At 48.4% G+C, this 23,345-nt stretch overlaps 1 protein-coding gene across 2 annotated transcripts in view; it reads left to right on the forward strand.

Moving 5' to 3' along the window:
• The window catches only part of LOC133638240 (SRC kinase signaling inhibitor 1-like), a 35,881-nt gene extending 14,343 nt beyond the window's left edge, over positions 1 to 21,538 (forward strand). The window contains exons 2-19 of one of the 2 annotated variants that reach the window (XM_062030639.1): positions 11,861 to 12,162; positions 13,169 to 13,201; positions 14,432 to 14,633; positions 14,711 to 14,840; positions 14,903 to 15,074; positions 15,155 to 16,002; positions 16,067 to 16,156; positions 16,230 to 16,270; positions 16,513 to 16,536; positions 16,991 to 17,154; positions 17,231 to 17,406; positions 17,817 to 17,935; positions 18,007 to 18,154; positions 18,221 to 18,485; positions 18,548 to 18,821; positions 18,882 to 19,024; positions 19,101 to 19,250; positions 19,331 to 21,538. In XM_062030639.1, coding sequence (XP_061886623.1) covers positions 11,884 to 12,162; positions 13,169 to 13,201; positions 14,432 to 14,633; positions 14,711 to 14,840; positions 14,903 to 15,074; positions 15,155 to 16,002; positions 16,067 to 16,156; positions 16,230 to 16,270; positions 16,513 to 16,536; positions 16,991 to 17,154; positions 17,231 to 17,406; positions 17,817 to 17,935; positions 18,007 to 18,154; positions 18,221 to 18,485; positions 18,548 to 18,821; positions 18,882 to 19,024; positions 19,101 to 19,250; positions 19,331 to 19,486 — 3,414 coding nt within the window. In that variant the 5' untranslated portion in view covers positions 11,861 to 11,883 and the 3' untranslated portion in view covers positions 19,487 to 21,538. The remainder of the gene's footprint in view (positions 1 to 11,860; positions 12,163 to 13,168; positions 13,202 to 14,431; positions 14,634 to 14,710; positions 14,841 to 14,902; positions 15,075 to 15,154; positions 16,003 to 16,066; positions 16,157 to 16,229; positions 16,271 to 16,512; positions 16,537 to 16,990; positions 17,155 to 17,230; positions 17,407 to 17,816; positions 17,936 to 18,006; positions 18,155 to 18,220; positions 18,486 to 18,547; positions 18,822 to 18,881; positions 19,025 to 19,100; positions 19,251 to 19,330) is intronic. The other variant, XM_062030640.1, reaches the window with a different exon arrangement.
• The last annotated feature ends 1,807 nt before the right edge of the window (positions 21,539 to 23,345 follow it).

A 23,345-nucleotide genomic window follows, 5' to 3' on the forward strand; every position in this document is an offset into this window, starting at 1 on the left:
CTTATGACTGTAAGCTGTTGCAGAATTTAGACTTATGACTAAGCTGTTGCAGAATTTAGACTTATGACTGTAATCTGTTGCAGAATTTAGACTTATGACTGTAAGCTGTTGCAGAATTTAGACTTATGACTAAGCTGTTGCAGAATTTAGAGTTGTGACTGTAAGCTGTTGCAGAATTTAGACTTATGACTGTAATCTGTTGCAGAATTTAGACTTATGACTGTAAGCTGTTGCAGAATTTAGACTTATGACTGTAAGCTGTTGCAGAATTTAGACTTATGACTGTAATCTGTTGCAGAATTATTTCTCCGGCATTTGCAATGAATGTAATTACCAATATTGTTGTTATATGATTGATTTTGAACAAAAACTGAATTTCATATGAGTCCATTATTGATTAGTGCTCGTGTAGATCCCTCGGGGGTGCCTCAGGCTAGTGGCCTGCTGACACCTCGTTGGGCTTTTGGCTGCCTTGGTGGAGAAGGGCGCTGTTTCACCCCTTCCCGTGTCTGGCAACCTTAGTCGTTCTCGTCATCGTGAACGCAGGCCACTTCTTACTCATAAGACGGCGATGAACCCGCCCAGCGGAGCAGACCCTACCTTAAACACCCTGACCAACACGGCTAAAGGCGCCATAGAATCCCTGGTCATCAGCCGACAATTCTACAGCCATCATGTATGGTCACTTCCAAAACTGCTTCACCAAAGATCAACTGCATGGAGCCCGAACTCCATCTGTCTAACTGATCACCATCTGTCTAACTGATCTCCATCAGTCTAACTGATCTCCATCTGTCTAACTGATCTCCATCTGTCTAACTGATCACCATCTGTCTAACTGATCTCCATCAGTCTAACTGATCTCCATCTGTCTAACTGATCACCATCTGTCTAACTGATCTCCATCTGTCTAACTGATCTCCATCTGTCTAACTCATCTCCATCAGTCTAACTGATCTCCATCTGTCTAACTGATCTCCATCTGTCTAACTGATCTCCATCTGTCTAACTGATCTCCATCAGTCTAACTGATCTCCATCTGTCTAACTGATCTCCATCTGTCTAACTGATCTCCATCTGTCTAACTGATCTCCATCAGTCTAACTCAGGGGTCGGCAACCTTTACCACTCAAAGAGCCATTTTGGCAAGTTTCACAAATTAAAGAAAGTGATGGGAGCCACAAAAAAAATTTACAATTTAAAATGAAAAACACTGCATACAGAGCTTAAATGCTTTGTGCTATATTAACCAGGGGTCTCCGACACACGCACCGGCACGCACTTTAATGTGGACATTTGATGTTAGTGCAGCCCGCGAGTTTTGAATGAATGGCGCTTGATAGCGTCATACTTGCCAATCCTCTCATTTTTCCCCGGGAGACTCCCGAATATCAGAGCGTGATGACACCGCCCTCTACAGTCTGCCCTAACAGTGTACCTGCTTGACCACACGTAAGTGACAGCAAGGCGTACTACCTCAGCAACCACACATCTTACACTGACGGTGCCAATACCCAGAATCCCATGCAGCACTAACTCTTCCGTACTAGTTCAGCAACCACACATCTTACACTGACGGTACCAATACACATCTGACACTGACGGTACCAATACCCAGAATCCCATGCAGCACTAACTCTTCCGCTCAACCAACGCCAGGAGAGGGGGGGGGGGGGGGTTGATGTGTGGGGGGGTTGTGGTAGCGGGGTGTATAATCTAGACCGGAAGAGTTAGGACTGCATGGGATTCTGGGTAATGGTTGTGTTGTGTTTATGTTGTGTTACAGTGCAGATGTTCTCCAGAAATGTGTTTTTCATTCTTTTTTGGTGTGGGTTCACAGTGTGGCGCATATTTGTAACGTAACAATGTTAAAGTTGTTTGATACGGCTACCGTCAGTGTAAGCTGTGTGGCTGATGAGTAAGTATGCTTTGCTGTCTCCTGTGTGTGCTATTAATAACAACAGGCAACATGCGGCTGGACTGGCACGCTGTATGTAAATGCTATAGAGGACAATTACTGCAGTGCAATTGGGGCACGCCCTTTATCTAGTATTTATAGTCTAAATAGGATTATTTTTTCCCTGGGAGTTATTTAGGAGAGACACTGAGATCCATAAGTCTCCTGGGAAAATCGGGGGGTCGGCAAGTATGTAGCTGAGCCGCATCAGAGTGGTCAAAGAGCCGCATGCGGCTCCGGAGCCGCGGGTTGCCGACCCCTGGTCTAACTGATCTCCATCTGTCTAGCTGATCTCCATCTGTCTAACTGATCTTCATCAGTCTAACTCATCTCCATCTGTCTAACTGATCTTCATCAGTCTAACTCATCTCCATCTGTCTAACTGATCTCCATCTGCCTAACTCATCTCCATCTGTCTAACTGATCTCCATCTGTCTAACTGATCTCCATCTGTCTAACTCATCTCCATCTGTCTAACTGATCTCCATCTGCCTAACTCATCTCCATCTGTCTAACTGATCTCCATCAGTCTAACTGATCTCCATTTGTCTAACTGATCACCATCTGTCTAACTGATCTCCATCTGTCTAACTGATCTCCATCAGTCTAACTGATCTCCATCAGTCTAACTGATCTCCATCTGTCTAACTGATCTCCATCAGTCTAACTGATCTCCATCTGTCTAACTGATCTCCATCAGTCTAACTGATCTCCATCAGTCTAACTGATCTCCATCTGTCTAACTGATCTCCATCTGTCTAACTGATCTCCATCTGTCTAACTGATCTCCATCTGTCTAACTGATCTCCATCTGTCTAACTCATCTCCATCAGTCTAACTGATCTCCATCTGTCTAACTCATCTCCATCAGTCTAACTGATCTCATCTGTCTAACTGATCTCCATCAGTCTAACTGATCTCCATCTGTCTAACTGATCTCCATCCGTCTAACTGATCTCCATCAGTCTAACTGATCTCCATCCGTCTAACTGATCTCCATCTGTCTAACTGATCTCCATCTGTCTAACTGATCTCCATCAGTCTAACTGATCACCATCTGTCTAACTGATCTCCATCAGTCTAACTGATCTCCATCTGTCTAACTGATCTCCATCTGTCTAACTGATCTCCATCTGTCTAACTGATCACCATCTGTCTAACTGATCTCCATCAGTCTAACTGATCTCCATCTGTCTAACTGATCTCCATCAGTCTAACTGATCTCCATCTGTCTAACTGATCTCCATCTGTCTAACTGATCTCCATCTGTCTAACTGATCTCCATTTGTCTAACTGATCTCCATCTGTCTAACTGATCTCCATCAGTCTAACTGATCTCCATCTGTCTAACTGATCTCCATCTGTCTAACTGATCTCCATCAGTCTAACTGATCTCCATCAGTCTAACTGATCTCCATCAGTCTAACTGATCTCCATCTGTCTAACTGATCTCCATCAGTCTAACTGATCTCCATCAGTCTAACTGATCTCCATCTGTCTAACTGATCTCCATCTGTCTAACTGATCTCCATCAGTCTAACTGATCTCCATCTGTCTAACTGATCTCCATCAGTCTAACTGATCTCCATCAGTCTAACTCATCTCCATCTGTCTAACTGATCTCCATCTGTCTAACTGATCTCCATCAGTCTAACTGATCTCCATCTGTCTAACTGATCTCCATCAGTCTAACTGATCTCCATCTATCTAACTGATCTCCATCTGTCTAACTGATCTCCATCTGCCTAACTGATCTCAATCTGTCTAACTGATCTCCATCAGTCTAACTGATCTCCATCTATCTAACTGATCTCCATCTGTCTAACTGATCTCCATCTGTCTAACTGATCTCCATCAGTCTAACTGATCTCCATCTATCTAACTGATCTCCATCTATCTGACTGATCTCCATCTGTCTAACTGATCTCCATCTGTCTAACTGATCTCCATCTGTCTAACTGATCTCCATCTGCCTAACTGATCTCCATCTGTCTAACTCATCTCCATCTGTCTAACTGATCTCCATCAGTCTAACTGATCTCCATCTGTCTAACTGATCTCCATCAGTCTAACTGATCTCCATCTGTCTAACTGATCTCCATCAGTCTAACTGATCTCCATCAGTCTAACTCATCTCCATCTGTCTAACTGATCTTCATCAGTCTAACTCATCTCCATCTGTCTAACTGATCTCCCTCTGCCTAACTCATCTCCATCTGTCTAACTGATCTCCATCTGTCTAACTGATCTCCATCTGTCTAACTGATCTCCATCTGCCTAACTCATCTCCATCTGTCTAACTGATCTCCATCAGTCTAACTGATCTCCATCTGTCTAACTGATCACCATCTGTCTAACTGATCTCCATCAGTCTAACTGATCTCCATCTGTCTAACTGATCTCCATCTGTCTAACTGATCTCCATCTGTGTCACTGATCTCCATCAGTCTAACTGATCTCCATCAGTCTAACTGATCTCCATCAGTCTAACTGATCTCCATCTGTCTAACTGATCTCCATCTGTGTAACTGATCTCCATCTGTCTAACTGATCTCCATTTGTCTAACTGATCTCCATCTGTCTAACTGATCTCCATCAGTCTAACTGATCTCCATCTGTCTAACTGATCTCCATCTGTCTAACTGATCTCCATCAGTCTAACTGATCTCCATCAGTCTAACTGATCTCCATCAGTCTAACTGATCTCCATCAGTCTAACTGATCTCCATCCGCCTAACTGATCTCCATCAGTCTAACTGATCTCCATCAGTCTAACTGATCTCCATCTGTCTAACTGATCTCCATCAGTCTAACTGATCTCCATCAGTCTAACTGATCTCCATCTGTCTAACTGATCTCCATCAGTCTAACTGATCTCCATCAGTCTAACTGATCTCCATCAGTCTAACTGATCTCCATCAGTCTAACTGATCTCCATCTATCTAACTGATCTCCATCAGTCTAACTGATCTCCATCAGTCTAACTGATCTCCATTTGTCTAACTGATCTCCATCTGTCTAACTGATCTCCATCAGTCTAACTGATCTCCATCTGTCTAACTGATCTCCATCTGTCTAACTGATCTCCATCAGTCTAACTGATCTCCATCAGTCTAACTGATCTCCATCAGTCTAACTGATCTCCATCCGCCTAACTGATCTCCATCAGTCTAACTGATCTCCATCAGTCTAACTGATCTCCATCTGTCTAACTGATCTCCATCAGTCTAACTGATCTCCATCAGTCTAACTGATCTCCATCTGTCTAACTGATCTCCATCAGTCTAACTGATCTCCATCAGTCTAACTGATCTCCATCAGTCTAACTGATCTCCATCAGTCTAACTGATCTCCATCTGTCTAACTGATCTCCATCAGTCTAACTGATCTCCATCAGTCTAACTGATCTCCATCAGTCTAACTGATCTCCATCTGTCTAACTGATCTCCATCAGTCTAACTGATCTCCATCAGTCTAACTGATCTCCATCAGTCTAACTCATCTCCATCTGTCTAACTGATCTCCATCTGTCTAACTGATCTCCATCTGTCTAACTGATCTCCATCAGCCTAACTGATCTCCATCTGTCTAACTGATCTCCATCTGTCTAACTGATCTCCATCTGCCTAACTGATCTCCATCTGTCTAACTCATCTCCATCTGTCTAACTGATCTCCATCTGCCTAACTGATCTCCATCAGTCTAACTCATCTCCATCTGTCTAACTGATCTTCATCAGTCTAACTGATCTCCATCTGTCTAACTGATCTCCATCTGCCTAACTCATCTCCATCCGTCTAACTGATCTCCATCTGTCTAACTGATCTCCATCTGTCTAACTCATCTCCATCTGTCTAACTCATCTCCATCTGTCTAACTGATCTCCATCTGCCTAACTCATCTCCATCTGTCTAACTGATCTCCATCAGTCTAACTGATCTCCATCCGTCTAACTGATCTCCATCAGTCTAACTGATCTCCATCCGTCTAACTGATCTCCATCAGTCTAACTGATCTCCATCAGTCTAACTGATCTCCATCTGTCTAACTGATCTCCATCAGTCTAACTGATCTCCATCTGTCTAACTGATCTCCATCTGTCTAACTGATCTCCATCTGTCTAACTGATCACCATCAGTCTAACTGATCTCCATCTGTCTAACTGATCTCCATCTGTCTAACTGATCTCCATCAGTCTAACTGATCTCCATCTGTCTAACTGATCTCCATCTGTCTAACTGATCTCCATCTGTCTAACTGATCACCATCTGTCTAACTGATCTCCATCAGTCTAACTGATCTCCATCTGCCTAACTCATCTCCATCTGTCTAACTGATCTCCATCTGTCTAACTGATCTCCATCTGTCTAACTGATCTCCATCTGTCTAACTGATCTCCATCTGTCTAACTGATCTCCATCTGTCTAACTGCAGCTCACTGATCAAACGTGGTGACAAATATCAGCTCAGTCGATCTCCCTTATCGAAGTCACTAAGAAGGTCACTAAAAATGAGGCTTTTACCTGCAGCAGCTCCACAAAAACAGATGTGTCGCACATTCACAAACTTATTCAACAATTTTTATAGTCAAATGTACCACCAGCTAGTTAAAAATGCCCTTACTTTAGCTGTATCCAAACTGTGCTAACCTGGTGTACTTGCAGAAGAAGAAGAAGAGGTAAAAAATGTATTTGCCTCAAATAGTCTGTGCTAAACACTCCTGAACCTCCACAATTCTATTAACAGTTCCCCTTATATTACAAACGTAAAACAAAAAATCACAAGTTTTCTTTATTCGCAGATAATTAATGTTAATGTTGAAACAAACACACAGACAATATAATCACATATGTAGCAAGCCAAGCCAACCGTACATACCCCATTCCAGGTTGTTTTTGGAGAACCTGGCTAAACCTATCTTTTTTTAAAAACAGGTTCAGCAATTAGTCTTACCAGTCCCGACCATCTCCAGACAGACAGCGTTTACACATGAAGCAAAATTGTCTGCCTTGAGAGACCGGGAGTCCGGATGTGGACCTGCAGCGTTCTAGACCATCCTGTTCGTGACGCCAATTTTATGTGGTGGAATGTCCAAATCTTAAACAGGAACAAAAGTGAATTTAGTACAAAAGTTTTATCCACCCATAATCAAATGAATTTAGTACAAAAGTTTTATCCACCCATAATCAAATGGTACAAGGTTGGATTGAATTGCCATGAAACAGACAGTTTTCTCCGGAGTTCCCTTGAGCAGGGAAAAAAAGGAAAGCGTTTGAATCATGCGAATCATGCCTAGACTTGGTCTACTTGGTTATTTATGTGTTTCCCTCGTGTGTCAAGGTCCAGTTGTTTTGGACCTGTTTGTTCTGCAACATCCTTGAACCCCTCGGCCAGAACAAACAATCAAAACATCTTGTACAATGTCAGGACCACCATACGCTGAACTGTTACACACATATGCTCTTCAAAGAGTACAAAATAGAAAAAGAAATCAGAACACACCCCGCCACTTGTAGAACTAAGAACACACCCCACCTCTTGTAGAACTCAGAATACACCCCACCTCTTGTACAACTCAGCACACATCCCGCCTCTTGTAGAACTAAGAACACACCCCACCTCTTGTAGAACTCAGAATATATCCCACCTCTTGTAGAACTAAGAACACACCCCACCTCTAGTAGGACTAAGAACACACCCCACCTCTTGTAGAACTCAGAACGCACCCCACCTCTTGTAGAAGTAAGAACACACCCCACCTCTTGTAGAACTAAGAACACACCCCACCTCTTGTAGAATTCAGAACACACCCCGCCTCTTGTAGAACTCAGAACACACCCCGCCTCTTGTAGAACTAAGGACACACCCCGCCTTTTGTAGAAGTAAGAACACACCACGCCTCTAGTAGAACTCAGAACACACCCCACCTCTTGTAGAACTAAGAACACACCCCACCTCTTGTAGAATTCAGAACACACCCGCCTCTTGTAGGACTCAGAACACACCCCGCTTCTTGTAGAACTAAGGACACACCCCGCCTTTTGTAGAAGTAAGAACACACCCCGCCTCTAGTAGAACTCAGAACACACCCCGCCTCTTGTAGAACTCAGAACACACCCCGCCTCTTGTAGAACTCAGAACACACCCCGCCTCTAGTAGAACTAAGAACACACCCTCTAGTAGAACTAAGAACACACCCCACCTCTAGTAGAATTCAGAACACACCCCACCTCTAGTAGAATTCAGAACACACCCCACCTCTAGTAGAATTCAGAACACACCCCACCTCTTGTAGAACTCAGAACACACCCCGCCTCTAGTAGAACTCAGAACACACCCCGCCTCTTGTAGAACTCAGAACACACCCCGCCTCTAGTAGGACTAAGAACACACCCCACCTCTTGTAGAACTCAGAACGCACCCCACCTCTTGTAGAACTCAGAACACACCCCACCTCTTGTAGAATTCAGAACACACCCCGCCTCTTGTAGAACTCAGAACACACCCCACCTCTTGTAGAACTAAGGACACACCCCGCCTCTTGTAGAAGTAAGAACACACCCCACCTCTTGTAGAAGTAAGAACACACCCCACCTCTTGTAGAACTCAGAACACACCCCACCTCTTGTAGAACTAAGAACACACCCCACCTCTTGTAGAATTCAGAACACACCCCGCCTCTTGTAGAACTCAGAACACACCCCGCCTCTTGTAGAACTAAGGACACACCCCGCCTTTTGTAGAAGTAAGAACACACCCCGCCTCTAGTAGAACTCAGAACACACCCCACCTCTTGTAGAACTAAGAACACACCCCACCTCTTGTAGAATTCAGAACACACCCCACCTCTTGTAGAATTCAGAACACACCCCGCCTCTTGTAGAAGTAAGAACACACCCCACCTCTTGTAGAACTAAGAACACACCCCACCTCTTGTAGAATTCAGAACACACCCCACCTCTTGTAGAATTCAGAACACACCCCGCCACTTGTAGAACTAAGAACACACCCCACCTCTTGTAGAACTCAGAATACACCCCACCTCTTGTACAACTCAGCACACATCCCGCCTCTTGTAGAACTAAGAACACACCCCACCTCTTGTAGAACTCAGAATATATCCCACCTCTTGTAGAACTAAGAACACACCCCACCTCTTGTAGAACTAAGAACACACCCCACCTCTTGTAGAACTCAGAATATATCCCACCTCTTGTAGAACTAAGAACACACCCCACCTCTTGTAGAACTAAGAACACACCCCGCCTCTTGTAGAACTAAGTACACCCCACCTTTGTAGAACTCAGAATACACCCAACCTCTTGTAGAACTAAGAACACACCCCACCTCTTGTAGAACTCAGAATACACCCCACCTCTTGTAGAACTAAGAACACACCCCACCTCTTGTAGAATCTAAGAACACACTCCGCCTCTTGTAGAACTAAGAACACCCCACCTTTGTAGAACTCAGAATACACCCCACCTCTTGTAGAACTAAGAACACACCCCACCTCTTGTAGAACTAAGAATACACCCCACCTCTTGTAGAACTAAGAACACACCCCACCTCTTGTAGAACTCAGAATACACCCCACCTCTTGTAGAACTAAGAACACACCCCACCTCTTGTAGAATCTAAGAACACACTCCGCCTCTTGTAGAACTAAGAACACCCCACCTTTGTAGAACTCAGAATACACCCCACCTCTTGTAGAACTAAGAACACACCCCACCTCTTGTAGAACTAAGAATACACCCCACCTCTTGTAGAACTAAGAACACACCCCACCTCTTGTAGAATCTAAGAACACCCCACCTATTGTAGAACTCAGAATACACCCCACCTCTTGTAGAACTAAGAACACACCCCACCTCTTGTAGACTCAGAATACACCCCACCTCTTGTAGAACTAAGAACACACCCCACCTCTTGTAGAATCTAAGAACACACCCCGCCTCTTGTAGAACTAAGAGCACCCCACCTTTGTAGAACTAAGAACACACCCCACCTCTTGTAGAACTAAGAACACACCCCACCTCTTGTAGAATCTAAGAACACACCCCGCCTCTTGTAGAACTAAGAACACCCCACCTTTGTAGAACTAAGAACACACCCCGCCTCTTGTAGAACTAAGAACACACCCCACCTTTGTAGAATCTAAGAACACACCCCACCTCTTGTAGAACTCAGAATACACCCCACCTCTTGTAGAACTAAGAACACACCCCACCTCTTGTAGAATTCAGAATACACCCCACCTCTTGTAGAACTAAGAACACACCCCACCTCTTGTAGAATCTAAGAACACACCCCACCTCTTGTAGAACTAAGAACACCCCACCTTTGTAGAACTCAGAATACACCCCACCTCTTGTAGAACTAAGAACACACCCCACCTCTTGTAGAATCTAAGAACACACCCCGCCTCTTGTAGAACTAAGAACACCCCACCTTTGTAGAACTAAGAACACACCCCGCCTCTTGTAGAACTAAGAACACCCCACCTTTGTAGAATCTAAGAACACACCCCACCTCTTGTAGAACTCAGAATACACCCCACCTCTTGTAGAACTAAGAACACACCCCACCTCTTGTAGAACTCAGAATACACCCCACCTCTTGTAGAACTAAGAACACACCCCACCTCTTGTAGAATCTAAGAACACACCCCGCCTCTTGTAGAACTAAGAACACCCCACCTTTGTAGAACTCAGAATACACCCCACCTCTTGTAGAACTAAGAACACACCCCACCTCTTGTAGAACTAAGAATACACCCCACCTCTTGTAGAACTAAGAACACACCCCACCTCTTGTAGAATCTAAGAACACACCCCGCCTCTTGTAGAACTAAGAACACACCCCACCTCTTGTAGAATCTAAGAATACACACTGCCTCTTGTAGAACTAAGAATACACCCCGCTTCGTCGGGCAGGAGTACCCAGAAGTCATCCTAGTCTTGGTGGACGTGTGTTCAGGTGAACTCCAGTAGGACTGGAGACGGTCAGCTCCAGCGCCCACACGGTCAACATCCAGGCATCAGATATAGAACTGATGGACTCATTTCAATACCTGGGTGTTCACCTCAACAATAACCTGGACTGGAGTCCCCAAGTGGTCTACACCTCTTGAGGAGCCTGAGGTCCTTCATGTCCCTGCTGGCACACCTTTTACGACACGGTGGTGGCTTCTGCTGTCTTCTATGCAGCACGCTCAGACCGGAACAGGCTAAAAAACTGATTCAGAGAGCTGACTGCATCCTAGGCTGCCCACTAGACCGCATTGAGGACAGAAGAGTGCTGGCTAAGTTGACTTCCATGATGTCCTCTCAGCCCACGTGGACCCTGAGCAGCTCCTTCAGCAACACACTGTCACATGCCGCTCCAACCGAGGGCCCCGGCCCTACGGCTAAGAAACACCGCCTACAAGTCAGGAAGATGTGTTCAAGGACACTGGGACCTTTCACGCTCAAGAAGTGTGTGGATGATTACCTTGGCAATATGAAACCATAAAACTACAAGTCATAAACACACACACACACACACACACACACACACACACACACACACACACACACACACACACACACACACACACACACACACACACACACATTCAATCAATCACTTCCTGTTTGCTGTTGTCTGACAAGATGGAACATGAATCATGTGACCTGCTGACACCTGTGTGTGTGTGTGTGTGTGTGTGTGTGTGTGTGTGTGTGTGTGTGTGTGTGTGTGTGTGTGTGTGTGTGTGTGTGGTCAAACCGCAGCAGATGCTAAGCTAAAGTTAGCGTTAGCCACCGAGAGCTCAGGCATGACTCTGATTGGCCGCTTGCTTTGCTCCTTTTGTGAAGATTTTGACTTGACTCCGCCCCCTCTCGCCCCTCCCCCTCGCAGGTCGAGAGAAGAGAAAGCTTCCGATGATCTCCGCCAATGATGGCGAGTTCCCGCGGGACTACCACACGCTGGCGGGCGGCGTCCGGGCCCGGCGGATGGACGGCGCCTCCAACGGCGGCTTGGCGTCGTCTTCGCTGGACCGCCGCCACAAGACGGTGGCGGCCAAGAGCCTGGAGGCCCTGACCAGCGTCCACAAGGCTGACGTCGAGCGCCAACGCCACGCCATCATGGAGCTCCAGAAGAACACCGCCACCGGCAGCCCTGGCAGCTTGTCGCTAGGGGGCGCCGCCAGAGGACGGCAGGTAGGTGTGGCTTCAAAGTCTGGCCCCGCCCATCAGTCCCGTCCGGTTCATATCATCATTGGCGCGCTCTACCTGCTGGAGTCCCACCGTCATCATCACCTGACGTCATAAACCATAACTGTCACGCATGCTAAGCTAACATGCTAACAGGGTGAAGCCTTCCGCTGTTGTCATGGCAACCCAGCACAGAGGTGATTTCTGGTCGGGGGGGCGAGAGACAGTGACAGACAGCTGAGAGAGAGAGAGGGAGGGGGAGGGGCAGGGGCGCGTTACAGCGAGGAGGAAGTCGGACACATCCTGAGGGCGCGGGAAACAGCCGCCATGGAGACACGGCAGCGGCAAGATGGAGGCGGCGCTCGCTAAGTAACCACGGTAACCGTCTCCGCTCGTCCTTCATCCTCGCAGCAGACGCTGCTCTGCGGCGAGCCCGTCTTCTGCGTGTGTGTACGTGCGTGTGTGTGTTTGTGTGTGTGTGTGTACGCGTGTGTGTGTGTGTGTGCGTGTGTGTGTGTGTGTGTGTGTGTGTGTGTGTGTGTCTGTGTGTGTTTACGTGTGTGTGTGTCTGTGTGTGTTTACGCGTGTGTGTGTGTGTGTCTGTGTGTGTTTACGCGTGTGTGTGTGTGTGTGTGTGTGTGTTTACGCGTGTGTGTGTGTGTGTGTGTGTGTGTGTGTGTGTGTGTGTGTGTGTGTGTGTGTGTTGGCGCGGTGAGGCGACGTATGTCCGCCTGGCAGCGTGTGAATGTGTGTGTGGCTGCAGAAGAAGAAGAAGAAGAAGAAGAAGAAGAAGAAGAAGAATTTGGGCGTGAACAAAGATGGCTGCCCTGACAGCAGGGACATCGCCATGGTAACAGCACTTAGCCTGCTGTGACGTCACTTCCTCTTGTGCACATACGTGCATGTCTAACACGCCAGCCTCTGATTGGCCAATGACAATTATCACAGATTGATTGATTGATTGATTGATTGAACATCAAATATTGACATAAATGTTTTGTTTTCTTCTCAGCAACAACAACAAGGTCACTACTGGAGTTTCAAGGTCAGCATCTTTAATCATCATCTTCATCTTCATCATCACCATCCTCATCCTTTTCATCATCATCATCACCATCCTCATCTTCATCATCCTTTTCATCATTATCATCATCATCTTCATCATCATCATCTTCATCACCATCTTCATCACCATCATCATCTTCATGATCATTTTCATCATCATCACCCGTCATCATCATCATTTTCATCATCTTCATCATCATCACCATCATCATCATCACCATCACCATCATCCCCACCATCACCATCACCACCACCATCATCACCACCACCATAATCACCATCATCACCACCACCACCATCATCACCACCACCATCATCACCACCATTACCACCACCATCACCACCACCATCACCACCACTACCATCATCACCACCATCATCACCACCACCACCATCACCACCATAATCATCACCACCACCACTTTCACCACCACCCCCATCACCACCACCATCACCATCACCACCACCACCACCACCACCATCATCCCCACCATCACCACCACTACCACCATCATCACCACCACCATCATCACCACCACCATAATCACCATCATCACCACCACCACCATCATCACCACCACCATCATCACCACCATTACCACCACCATCACCACCACCATCACCACCACTACCATCATCACCACCATCATCACCACCACCACCATCACCACCATAATCATCACCACCACCACTTTCACCACCACCCCCATCACCACCACCATCACCATCACCACCACCACCACCACCACCATCATCCCCACCATCACCACCACTACCACCATCATCACCACCACCACAATCATCACCACCACAACTTTCACCGCCACCCCATCACCACCACCATCACCATCACCACCACCACCACCACCACCATCATCCCCACCATCACCACCACTACCACCATCATCACCACCACCATTACCACTAACACCACCACCATCACCACCACAATCATCACCACCACCACTTTCACCGCCACCCCCATCACCACCACCATCACCATCATCACCATCACCACCACCACCACCATCACCACCACCACCACCATCATCCCCACCATCACCACCACCACCACCATCATCACCACCACCATTACCACTAACACCACCACCACCACCATCCCCACCACCATCACCACCACCACTACCATCATCATCATCACCACCATCATCACCACCACCACCATCACCAGTACCTTCTTACGCCACAGAGTCGTGCGCCTCGCGTGACCCGACTCAGCCCGACCAAGCCGGTTCTGGCGGAGCAGGCCAGCAGGGTTTCCTTCGCGTCAGCAGAACATCTGGAGGCCATGTCAGAGCCCGACGTTCCCGTGGGTTTCAACCGAATGAACCGCCTCCGTCAGAGCCTGCCGCTTGCCCGCTCCTCCAGCCAGAACAAGCTGCGGGCGCCAGGTCAGAACCGTCTTCAACGTCTGCCAGATGTGTTTGGATGACAAGGAAGCACACCTCGCCTCCTCGCCTCCTTGCAGGTGTCCTCTTCCTGCAGTTGGGCGAGGAGACGCGCAGGGTGCACCTGACTCACGAGCTGAGCAGCCTGGACACACTGAGGGCGCTCATTGTACACGTGTTCCCTCAGAGGCTCACCATGGCCACGCTCAGGTAAGGCGCCAACACCTGCCTAGACCATCTTCCTTGTCCTCGTCATCGCACTTCCTGTCCAGGTCGCCCAGCACTGCTCTCCTGATTAAAGACGAGACCCGGAACGTCTTCTACGAGCTGGAGGACCCGCGAGACGTCCAGGACCGCTGTGTCATTAAGATCTACTGCAAAGAGCCCATTTACGGAACCTTCCCTGGACACCAGAACCCCCACCTGGCCAACGGAGACGTGCGGGTGAGTCTTGTGTGACATCAAACATCAACTTTCAAGGTGGGCGTGGCCTAACACTGCATGTTTCCTGTCCATCCCCACAGAGGGAGGTGGGGTACGCCCCCCAGGACTCACCCCCCCCTCGCCGCCTCAGCAACGCTCCCATGACCTCCCAGCATTCCTCCGCCTCATCCTCGCCCCCTCAAGGCTCGCCATCCCGTGCACGCCTCCTGTACAGCGGCGGGAGACCCTCCTCGTACGCCGGGCCACCCCACCACCCGCACTCCTCCCCCCACCACAGCCAGCCGGCCTTCTGCTCCAACTCCAGCGCCATCTTGGAAAGGCGTGATGTGAAGCCTGACGACGAGGTGGGCGGGTCTAGAAGTGTGGTGCTGCTGCGTGCGGACGAGCGCGTGGGCATCGGAGGTGTCTACACTGACCCCTACTCTCTGGCCATGGACACCAACCGCATGAGTCTTGCCGGTGCACCGCACTCGCCTCTTGCGGGCAGGACCGACCCATACGGCTCCCTGTACCGGCGAGGAGGGGGCGGGTCTGTGCGTTCGCTGACATCCTACTCGGCCGCCGCTTTACAAGGAGAGCTAATGGAGGGCGGCGCCCTCTATAGACCGGGCGGCCCGCTTTACAACGACGCCTACGCGGCGTCTGTATTGGCTATGGGTCTGCGTGTTCCGCCCCCATCCTCCCCTCAGAAGATTCCCGACATGCGGGACTCTTACGCCAGCACCCTCCCGACCCGCGGATCACCCGGCAGACACAGTCTACATCGAGACTCGGTGACATCCTCGCTGTGCGGGGACAGTCCTAAGGGCAGGGGTCATGGGTCGGGGCTGGGTCTGACCTCTGATCAGCTCTGCCTGATGGCGGTTGGGGACGGAGGCGGGGCCAGAGGCTTTGCGCCGCCTCTTCTTGGCAACGAGACGGAAACCAGGTAGGGTGACGTGTTTAAGAAGAACTTTTGCCTTCATGTAACGGCCGGCCTTCTTGGTGGGTAGGGAGCGCATGGAGGTCATGGAGAAGCAGATTGCTAGCCTGACAGGCTTGCTGCAACGCGTCCTCAACAGGGTGCCGGAGGCTGAGAGCCCGTAAGAAACAACATGGCAGCCATCTCCTCCATTTTCATCATGTCTTCATGTCATGCGATTCTCCTCCCACCAGGGACAAGATAGAGTCAGCGAGCGACGGCTCGGCAACCGCCGGTAAGTCCAAGGAAGAACTTATCTCACGCCTCCATCTTGCTGCTCTTGCTTATGTCCTAAGGCGCCTTTTGTGCTGCTAGCTTATAAGTGCTAACTGCTTGCTAGCTTGTAACTGCTAACTGCTTGCTAGCTTGTAACTGCTAACTGCTTGCTAGCTTTTAACTGCTAACTGCTTGCTAGGCTAGCTTATAAGTGCTAACTGCTTGCGAGCTTGTAACTGCTGCTCATGCTTCTTGTTCTAGCTGGACCTGCTAAGATAAAAAAAGGTAGATATACATTCTGAAGTTCTTCCCTGGTCTCTCTGTCCTGTGTGCGTGTGGGAGTGCGTGTGTGTGTGTGTGTGTGTGTGTGTGTGTGTGTGTGTGTGTGTGTGTGTGTGTGTGTGTGTGTGTGTGTGTGTGTGTGTGTGTGTGTGTGTGTGTGTGTGTTCTGTGAGCAGTCAGAAAGTGAAGCTTTGAATGCTAAACTGGTGACCATCTTGCTTTGATTGAGTTTAAAGGACAAAAAAAGTGTTGGCAGAAAAAGCGCATACTAAAGAGTTTAGAAGTCACAGGTTGTGAAGGGTAAATCCTAATTGAAGACGTCTAGAAGAAGTGTGTAGCGAGGTAGCGAGCTAGCGTCATTGTGCCTTCATCGGCTGCTGCAGCTCCACATGCATGAGGCCTTTTTAACGTGCGCTGGTCTTTGTGGACGTGAGAATGACGCCCGACTCTCTCGCAGCCGTTACGCCGTCGGGCCCGCTGGCCTTGATGCCACCGCCCCTGCCCTCGGGCGCCGAACAGCCAGTGGGCGTGTCCCGTGTGCAGATGCAGCGCCACCTGCAGGGCCTGCAGCAGAGCACCAACACGTTGCGCATGCAGCTCTCACAGCTGCGCAGCATGCAGGTGTGTGTACCAGACGGATGCGCAGAGCCACTGTTCCGAAAGAACTGATGCCTGTGATGCTCTCCTCGTGTTCCAGCTGGAGAACCGGGACTCAGTGGTGGCCTTGCTGAGACAGACAGAGATGGAGCTAAGCGGCATGATGTTGGAGGCCGCGCCGCCCCAAGAAGACCCCCTGCAGAGACAGCGTCTCCTGGTGGAAGAGGAGCGTCTCAAGTACCTGAATCAGGAGGAGTTGCTGATCCAGAAGCTGCAGTGAGTCAGTGTTGCGGTGCCCCGCATGCCGCCGCCACGCATGTCGACCCGCATTCTTCCCTGTATGCCGCATTGCATGCCGACTCGCATGCCGCCCCGCATGTCGACCCGCATGCCGCCCCGCATTCTTCCCCGTATGCCGCGTTGCATGCCGCGTTGCATGCCGACTCGCATGCTGCCCCGCATGTCGACCCGCATGCCGCCCCGCATTCTGCCCCGTATGCCGCGTTGCATGCCGACTCGCACGCCGCCTCGCATGCCGCCCCGCATGCCGCCCCGCATGCCGCCCCGCAGTCTGCCCCGTATGCCGCGTTGCGTGCCGACTCACATGCCGCCCCGCATGCCTTTCCGGATCGCATGCCGCCCCGCATGCTGCTTTGCCTCGTATTGACCCCCATCGTCTTTCACAGCAACCTGGAGAAGTGGGTGGAGGAGCTGCAGAGGAGACGTGGCTTGGTGAGCGAGTGCGACATGGAGCAGAGGAGTCAGGAGATAAGTATCCTCGAGGAAACGCTTGGCCAGCTCAAGAGTGAGTCTCTCTCCAAGGTCAAAGGTCCGGTGTCGGTACACAAGTCTTCATGCACGTCTTTATCGTCGCAGACCAGTTCCGAGGTCTGCAGAGTCGGATGCGGGTGGTCCTGCGGGTGGAGGTGGAGGCGGTCAAGTTCCTAAAAGAGGAACCTCTTCGCCTTGATGCGCTGCTCAAACGCTGTAACAGCGTCAGCGACACGCTCAGCGCGCTACGCAGGTACGCTGATCACGCACTTTCTGTGCGGGTAGTCCACGTTTGTGTCCTCTGACATCTTGCGTGCAGACAAGTCTGCGAGGGCCCCCGGAAGGACCCGGAAAACACCTTTGGCCAATCGCAGAACAGGTCAGAGGACGTCAACACCCTCGACAGTCCGCCGCTCAATCTCGCTGATCTGGGTGTCGACGCTGGCCTGGCCGACTGGGTGCCCACCCCCGGCCACCCCCCTGAGCTGGAAAACATGCTCCCGGTAACTTTTAGAGGTCGAGCCACGGATGAATTGCAGAGTCGACGCCCGGCTGATAAATGTGTGTCGGCCGAGGTCAGACTGGTGAGTTGCATGAGCGTCATGTGAGGATGAAGACAATGATGTGTCCCATGCCGGTTTTTCAGGCGGCCGAGCGTGACTGGGAGGAGAAGCGGGCTAGCTTGACCCAGTTCAGCGCTCAGGACATCAACCGCCTGCTGGAGGAGACGCAGGCCGAGCTGATGAAGGCCATTCCCGACCTAGACTTTGCCGCCAGGACCATTAACAAGCCGGCTGTACCCCCCAAGCCACAAATCACCACAGCCGTCACCGGCACTGGCGAGCAGATTCCTAACAAAGTGCAGCTGGCGGCCCAGAAGCTGAACAGCCTGGAGGGGGTGGTACCTCATCGAGGTTCTGGTGAGTGCTGACATGTGTGCCACAGAATATGTCAGCTGACTCACGTTGTTGTGCTACCAGTAGACCTGGGTGTCGTCAGGTGCCGCAGTGAGAAGACCACCAAGTCTCCGCCGCCACCACCGCCTCGTCGCAGCTTCCCCTCGGCCCTCGGACTGACCCCCGGCCGAGTGAGCGATGCTATCCTCACCAACAAGAGTCTGAAGGTGATCTGAAGGTTGAAGGTGGGAGCATTGGTTGACCTTGTTCTTGTGACGTGTTGGTCTTCATTGTGCATTCAAGATGGAGGAGGACGGCGAACTGCCCAAGACACTCGTCAAGCTGAGGCGTACTCCCTCTGACAACCCCCGGCCAGCCTCCACGCCACCTGTCATGGCGGCGTCAGGTTTTCAGCATGAAGACCACGAGGAAAAGATGGTCGCAGAGCTGGAGGTATGTTGCTCTCTTTTTTCTGATCAACTGTTGCTATGGCGACACACACACAGTTATTGTTGCTGTCCCCGCCCCTGCAGAGCAGCAGCACCACACTGGGGTCGCTCAAAGGTCCGACGGTGGCAGCGCGCCTCAAACACCTGGAGCAAGGTCACCTGGAGAGGAATGCAGGCCGCAAGTCCAAAGAGGAAGGGAAGGTTGTCCAGGAAGGAGGGCAGCAGGTATTCCACTTTTAGGAGCTCCGCCTCCATGGAAGCAGGTTACTATATCTCCATGTTTGGATTTGTGGAGGTACACTAGCTAGTACTTGTTGTGTGGAAAGCTAATCTCCATGCTAACATTGGCTCTTAACATTGGAAAGCATCACATGTTGTTGTCTGTTAGCACTAATGCTAGCTCATACTAGCAGACATTTATTTCATCTTCAAAACCGGTTTGGTCTGGAATGTTGTTGCTGCCCCCTTGTGGTAATCATGACATGTTCAAGCTTGAAAGCTTTTGAAAGCTAAGCTCCACTCGTCTTATCTGCGCCTGCACACGTTCCAAGCGGACCTGACCTGCCGAGCCGGGCCTCCTCTGCGGACCGACTGATAAGCACAAAGGATTGTTCTCCTTCGCAGACTAATTCATTTTACACGCCAACGTCTTCAGAGACTCTGGATCAACTCGGCCACTCCCCGCCAAGATGGCCGACCTCCGCTTGGCATGCTCACGAGCGTGGCATTCATGGACGCTCGATATAACGAATCATTTGCATGACAATTCCTTTGTGGCTTTATGGAAAATCATCTGTAGGAACGTCATCAGGTCACGTGAATTCATAGGAGATGTCACTGATGACATTCTAGCTCTTTGTCACCCATGGACATGATACCAGAGGGACTTTATGGATGACATCATAGGTGACACCATAGGTGACACTATAGATGACATCATAGGTGACACCATAGTGGTGTCATTGAGACTTCATGGATGACATCATAGGTGACACCATAAGTGACACTATAAATGACATCATAGGTGACACTATAGATGACACCATAGGTGACACCATAGATGACATCATAGGTGACACTATAGATGACACCATAGGTGACACCATAGGTGACACCATAGATGACATCATAGGTGACACCATAGGTGACACCATAGATGACATCATAGGTGACATCATAGGTGTCACCTATGATGTCACGTAGGTGACATCGTAGGTGTCACCTACGATGTCATCATAGGTGACACCATAGTGGTGTCATAGAGTCTTCATGGATGACATCGTAGGTGACACCATAAGTGACACTATAGATGACATCATAGGTGACACCATAAGTGACATTATAGGTGACATCATAGGTGACACCATAAGTGACATTATAGGTGACATAGGTGACACCATAGTGGTGTCATAGAGACTTCATGGATGACATCATAGGTGACACAATAAGTGACACTATAGATGACATCATAGGTGACACTATAGATGACATCATAGGTGACACAATAGATGACATCGTAGGTGACACTATAGATGACATCGTAGGTGACACTATAGATGACATCATAGGTGCCCCAGATGACATCGTAGGTGACACCATAGTGGTGTCATAGGTGACACTAGATGACATCGTAGGTGACACCATAGTGGTGTCATAGGTGACACTAGATGACATCGTAGGTGACACTATAGTGGTGTCATAGGGACTTCATGGATGACATCGTAGGTGACACTATGTATAAGATCATAGGTGACACTATAGATGACATCATAGGTGACATCACAGGTGACACCACAGTGGTGTCATAGGGACTTCATGGATGACACCTTAGGTGACACTTTAGGTGACACCATAGATAAGATCATAGGTGACACCACAAGTGACACCATAGTTGGTGTCAAAGGGACTTCATGGAGAACATCAAAAGTTACATACGTAGGTGTCACCATAGATGATACAATAGATAACATCATTGGTGACATTGTTGTTGATATCATAGGTGACACTATAGATAACATCATAGGTGACTCTATTGATAACATCATAGGTGACACTATTGATGACATCATAGGTGAGACTATTGATGATATCATAGGTGACACTATAAATAACATCATAGATTACACTATTGATGACATCATAGGTGACACTATGGATAACATTGCAGGTGACACTACAGATAACATCATAGGTGACACTATTGATGACATCATATGTGACACTATAGATGACATCATAGGTGACACTATTTATGACATCATAGGTGACACTATTGATGACATCATAGGTCTACACTATAGATAACATCGCAGGTGTCACTATTGATGACATCATAGGTGACACTATAGTTAACATCATAGGTGACACTATTGATGACATCATAGGTGACACTATTGATGACATCATAGGTGACACTATAGATAACATCATAGGTGACTCTATTGATGACATCATAGGTGACACTATAGATAACATCACAGGTGACACTATAGATAACATCATAGGTGACTCTATTGATGACATCATTGGTGACACTATAGATAACATCACAAGTGACACTATAAATAACATCATAGGTGACTCTATTGATGACATAGGTGACACTATTGATGACATCATAAGTGACACTATTGATGACATCATAGGTGTCACTATAGATAACATCATAGTGACACTATTGATGACATCATTGGTGACACTATAGATAACATCATAGGTGACACTATAGATAACATCATAGGTGACACTATAGATAACAGCATAGGTGACACTATAGATAACATCATAGGTGACACTATTGATGATATCATAGGTGACACTATAGATAACATCATAGGTGTCACTATAGATAACATCATAGGTGACACTATTGATAATATCATAGGTGACACTATAGATGGCATCATAGGTGACACTATATATAACCTCATAGGTGACACTATTGATGACATCACAGGTGACACTATAGATAACATCATAGGTGACACTACAGATGACATCATAGGTGACACTATAGATTACGTCATAGGTGACACTATAGATAACATCATAGGTGACACTATTGATGATATCGTAGGTGACACTATAGATAACATCAATGGGTGTCACTATAGATAACATCATAGTGACACCATTGATGACATCATAGGTGACACTATAGATGACATCATAGGTGACACTATTGATGACATCATAGATGACACTATAGATAACATCATAGGTGTCACTATAGATAACATCATAGTGACACCATTGATGACATCATAGGTGACACTAGATTACATCATAGGTGGCACTACAGGTGACATGTAGGTGACATCATAGGTGCCACTACAGGTGACATGTAGGTGACATCATAGGTGACACTACAGGTGACATGTAGGTGACATCATAGGTGCCACTACAGGTGACATGTAGGTGACATCATAGGTGACACTACAGGTGACATGTAGGTGACATCATAGGTGCCACTACAGGTGACATGTAGGTGACATCATAGGTGGCACTACAGATGACATGTAGGCGACATCATAGGTGGCACGTAGGTGACATCATAGGTGGCACTACAGATGACATGTAGGTGACATCATAGGTGGCACGTAGGTGACATCATAGGTGGCACTACAGATGACATGTAGGTGACATCATAGGTGGCACGTAGGTGACATCATAGGTGGCACTACAGATGACATGTAGGTGGCACTACAGATGACATGTAGGTGACATCTTAGGTGGCACTACAGATGACATGTAGGTGACATCATAGGTGGCACTACAGATGACATGTAGGTGACATCATAGGTGGCACTACAGATGACATGTAGGTGACATCATAGGTGGCACTACAGATGACATGTAGGTGACATCATAGGTGGCACTACAGATGACATGTAGGTGACATCATAGGTGGCACTACAGATGACATATAGGTGACATCATAGGTGGCACTACAGATGACATGTAGGTGACATCATAGGTGCCACTACAGGTGACATGTAGGTGACATCATAGGTGGCACTACAGATGACATGTAGGTGACATCATAGGTGCCACTACAGATGACATGTAGGTGACATCATAGGTGGCACTACAGATGACA

The sequence above is a fragment of the Entelurus aequoreus genome, linkage group LG21 (assembly GCF_033978785.1).
Source record: "Entelurus aequoreus isolate RoL-2023_Sb linkage group LG21, RoL_Eaeq_v1.1, whole genome shotgun sequence".
Taxonomy (NCBI): Eukaryota; Metazoa; Chordata; class Actinopteri; order Syngnathiformes; family Syngnathidae; genus Entelurus; species Entelurus aequoreus.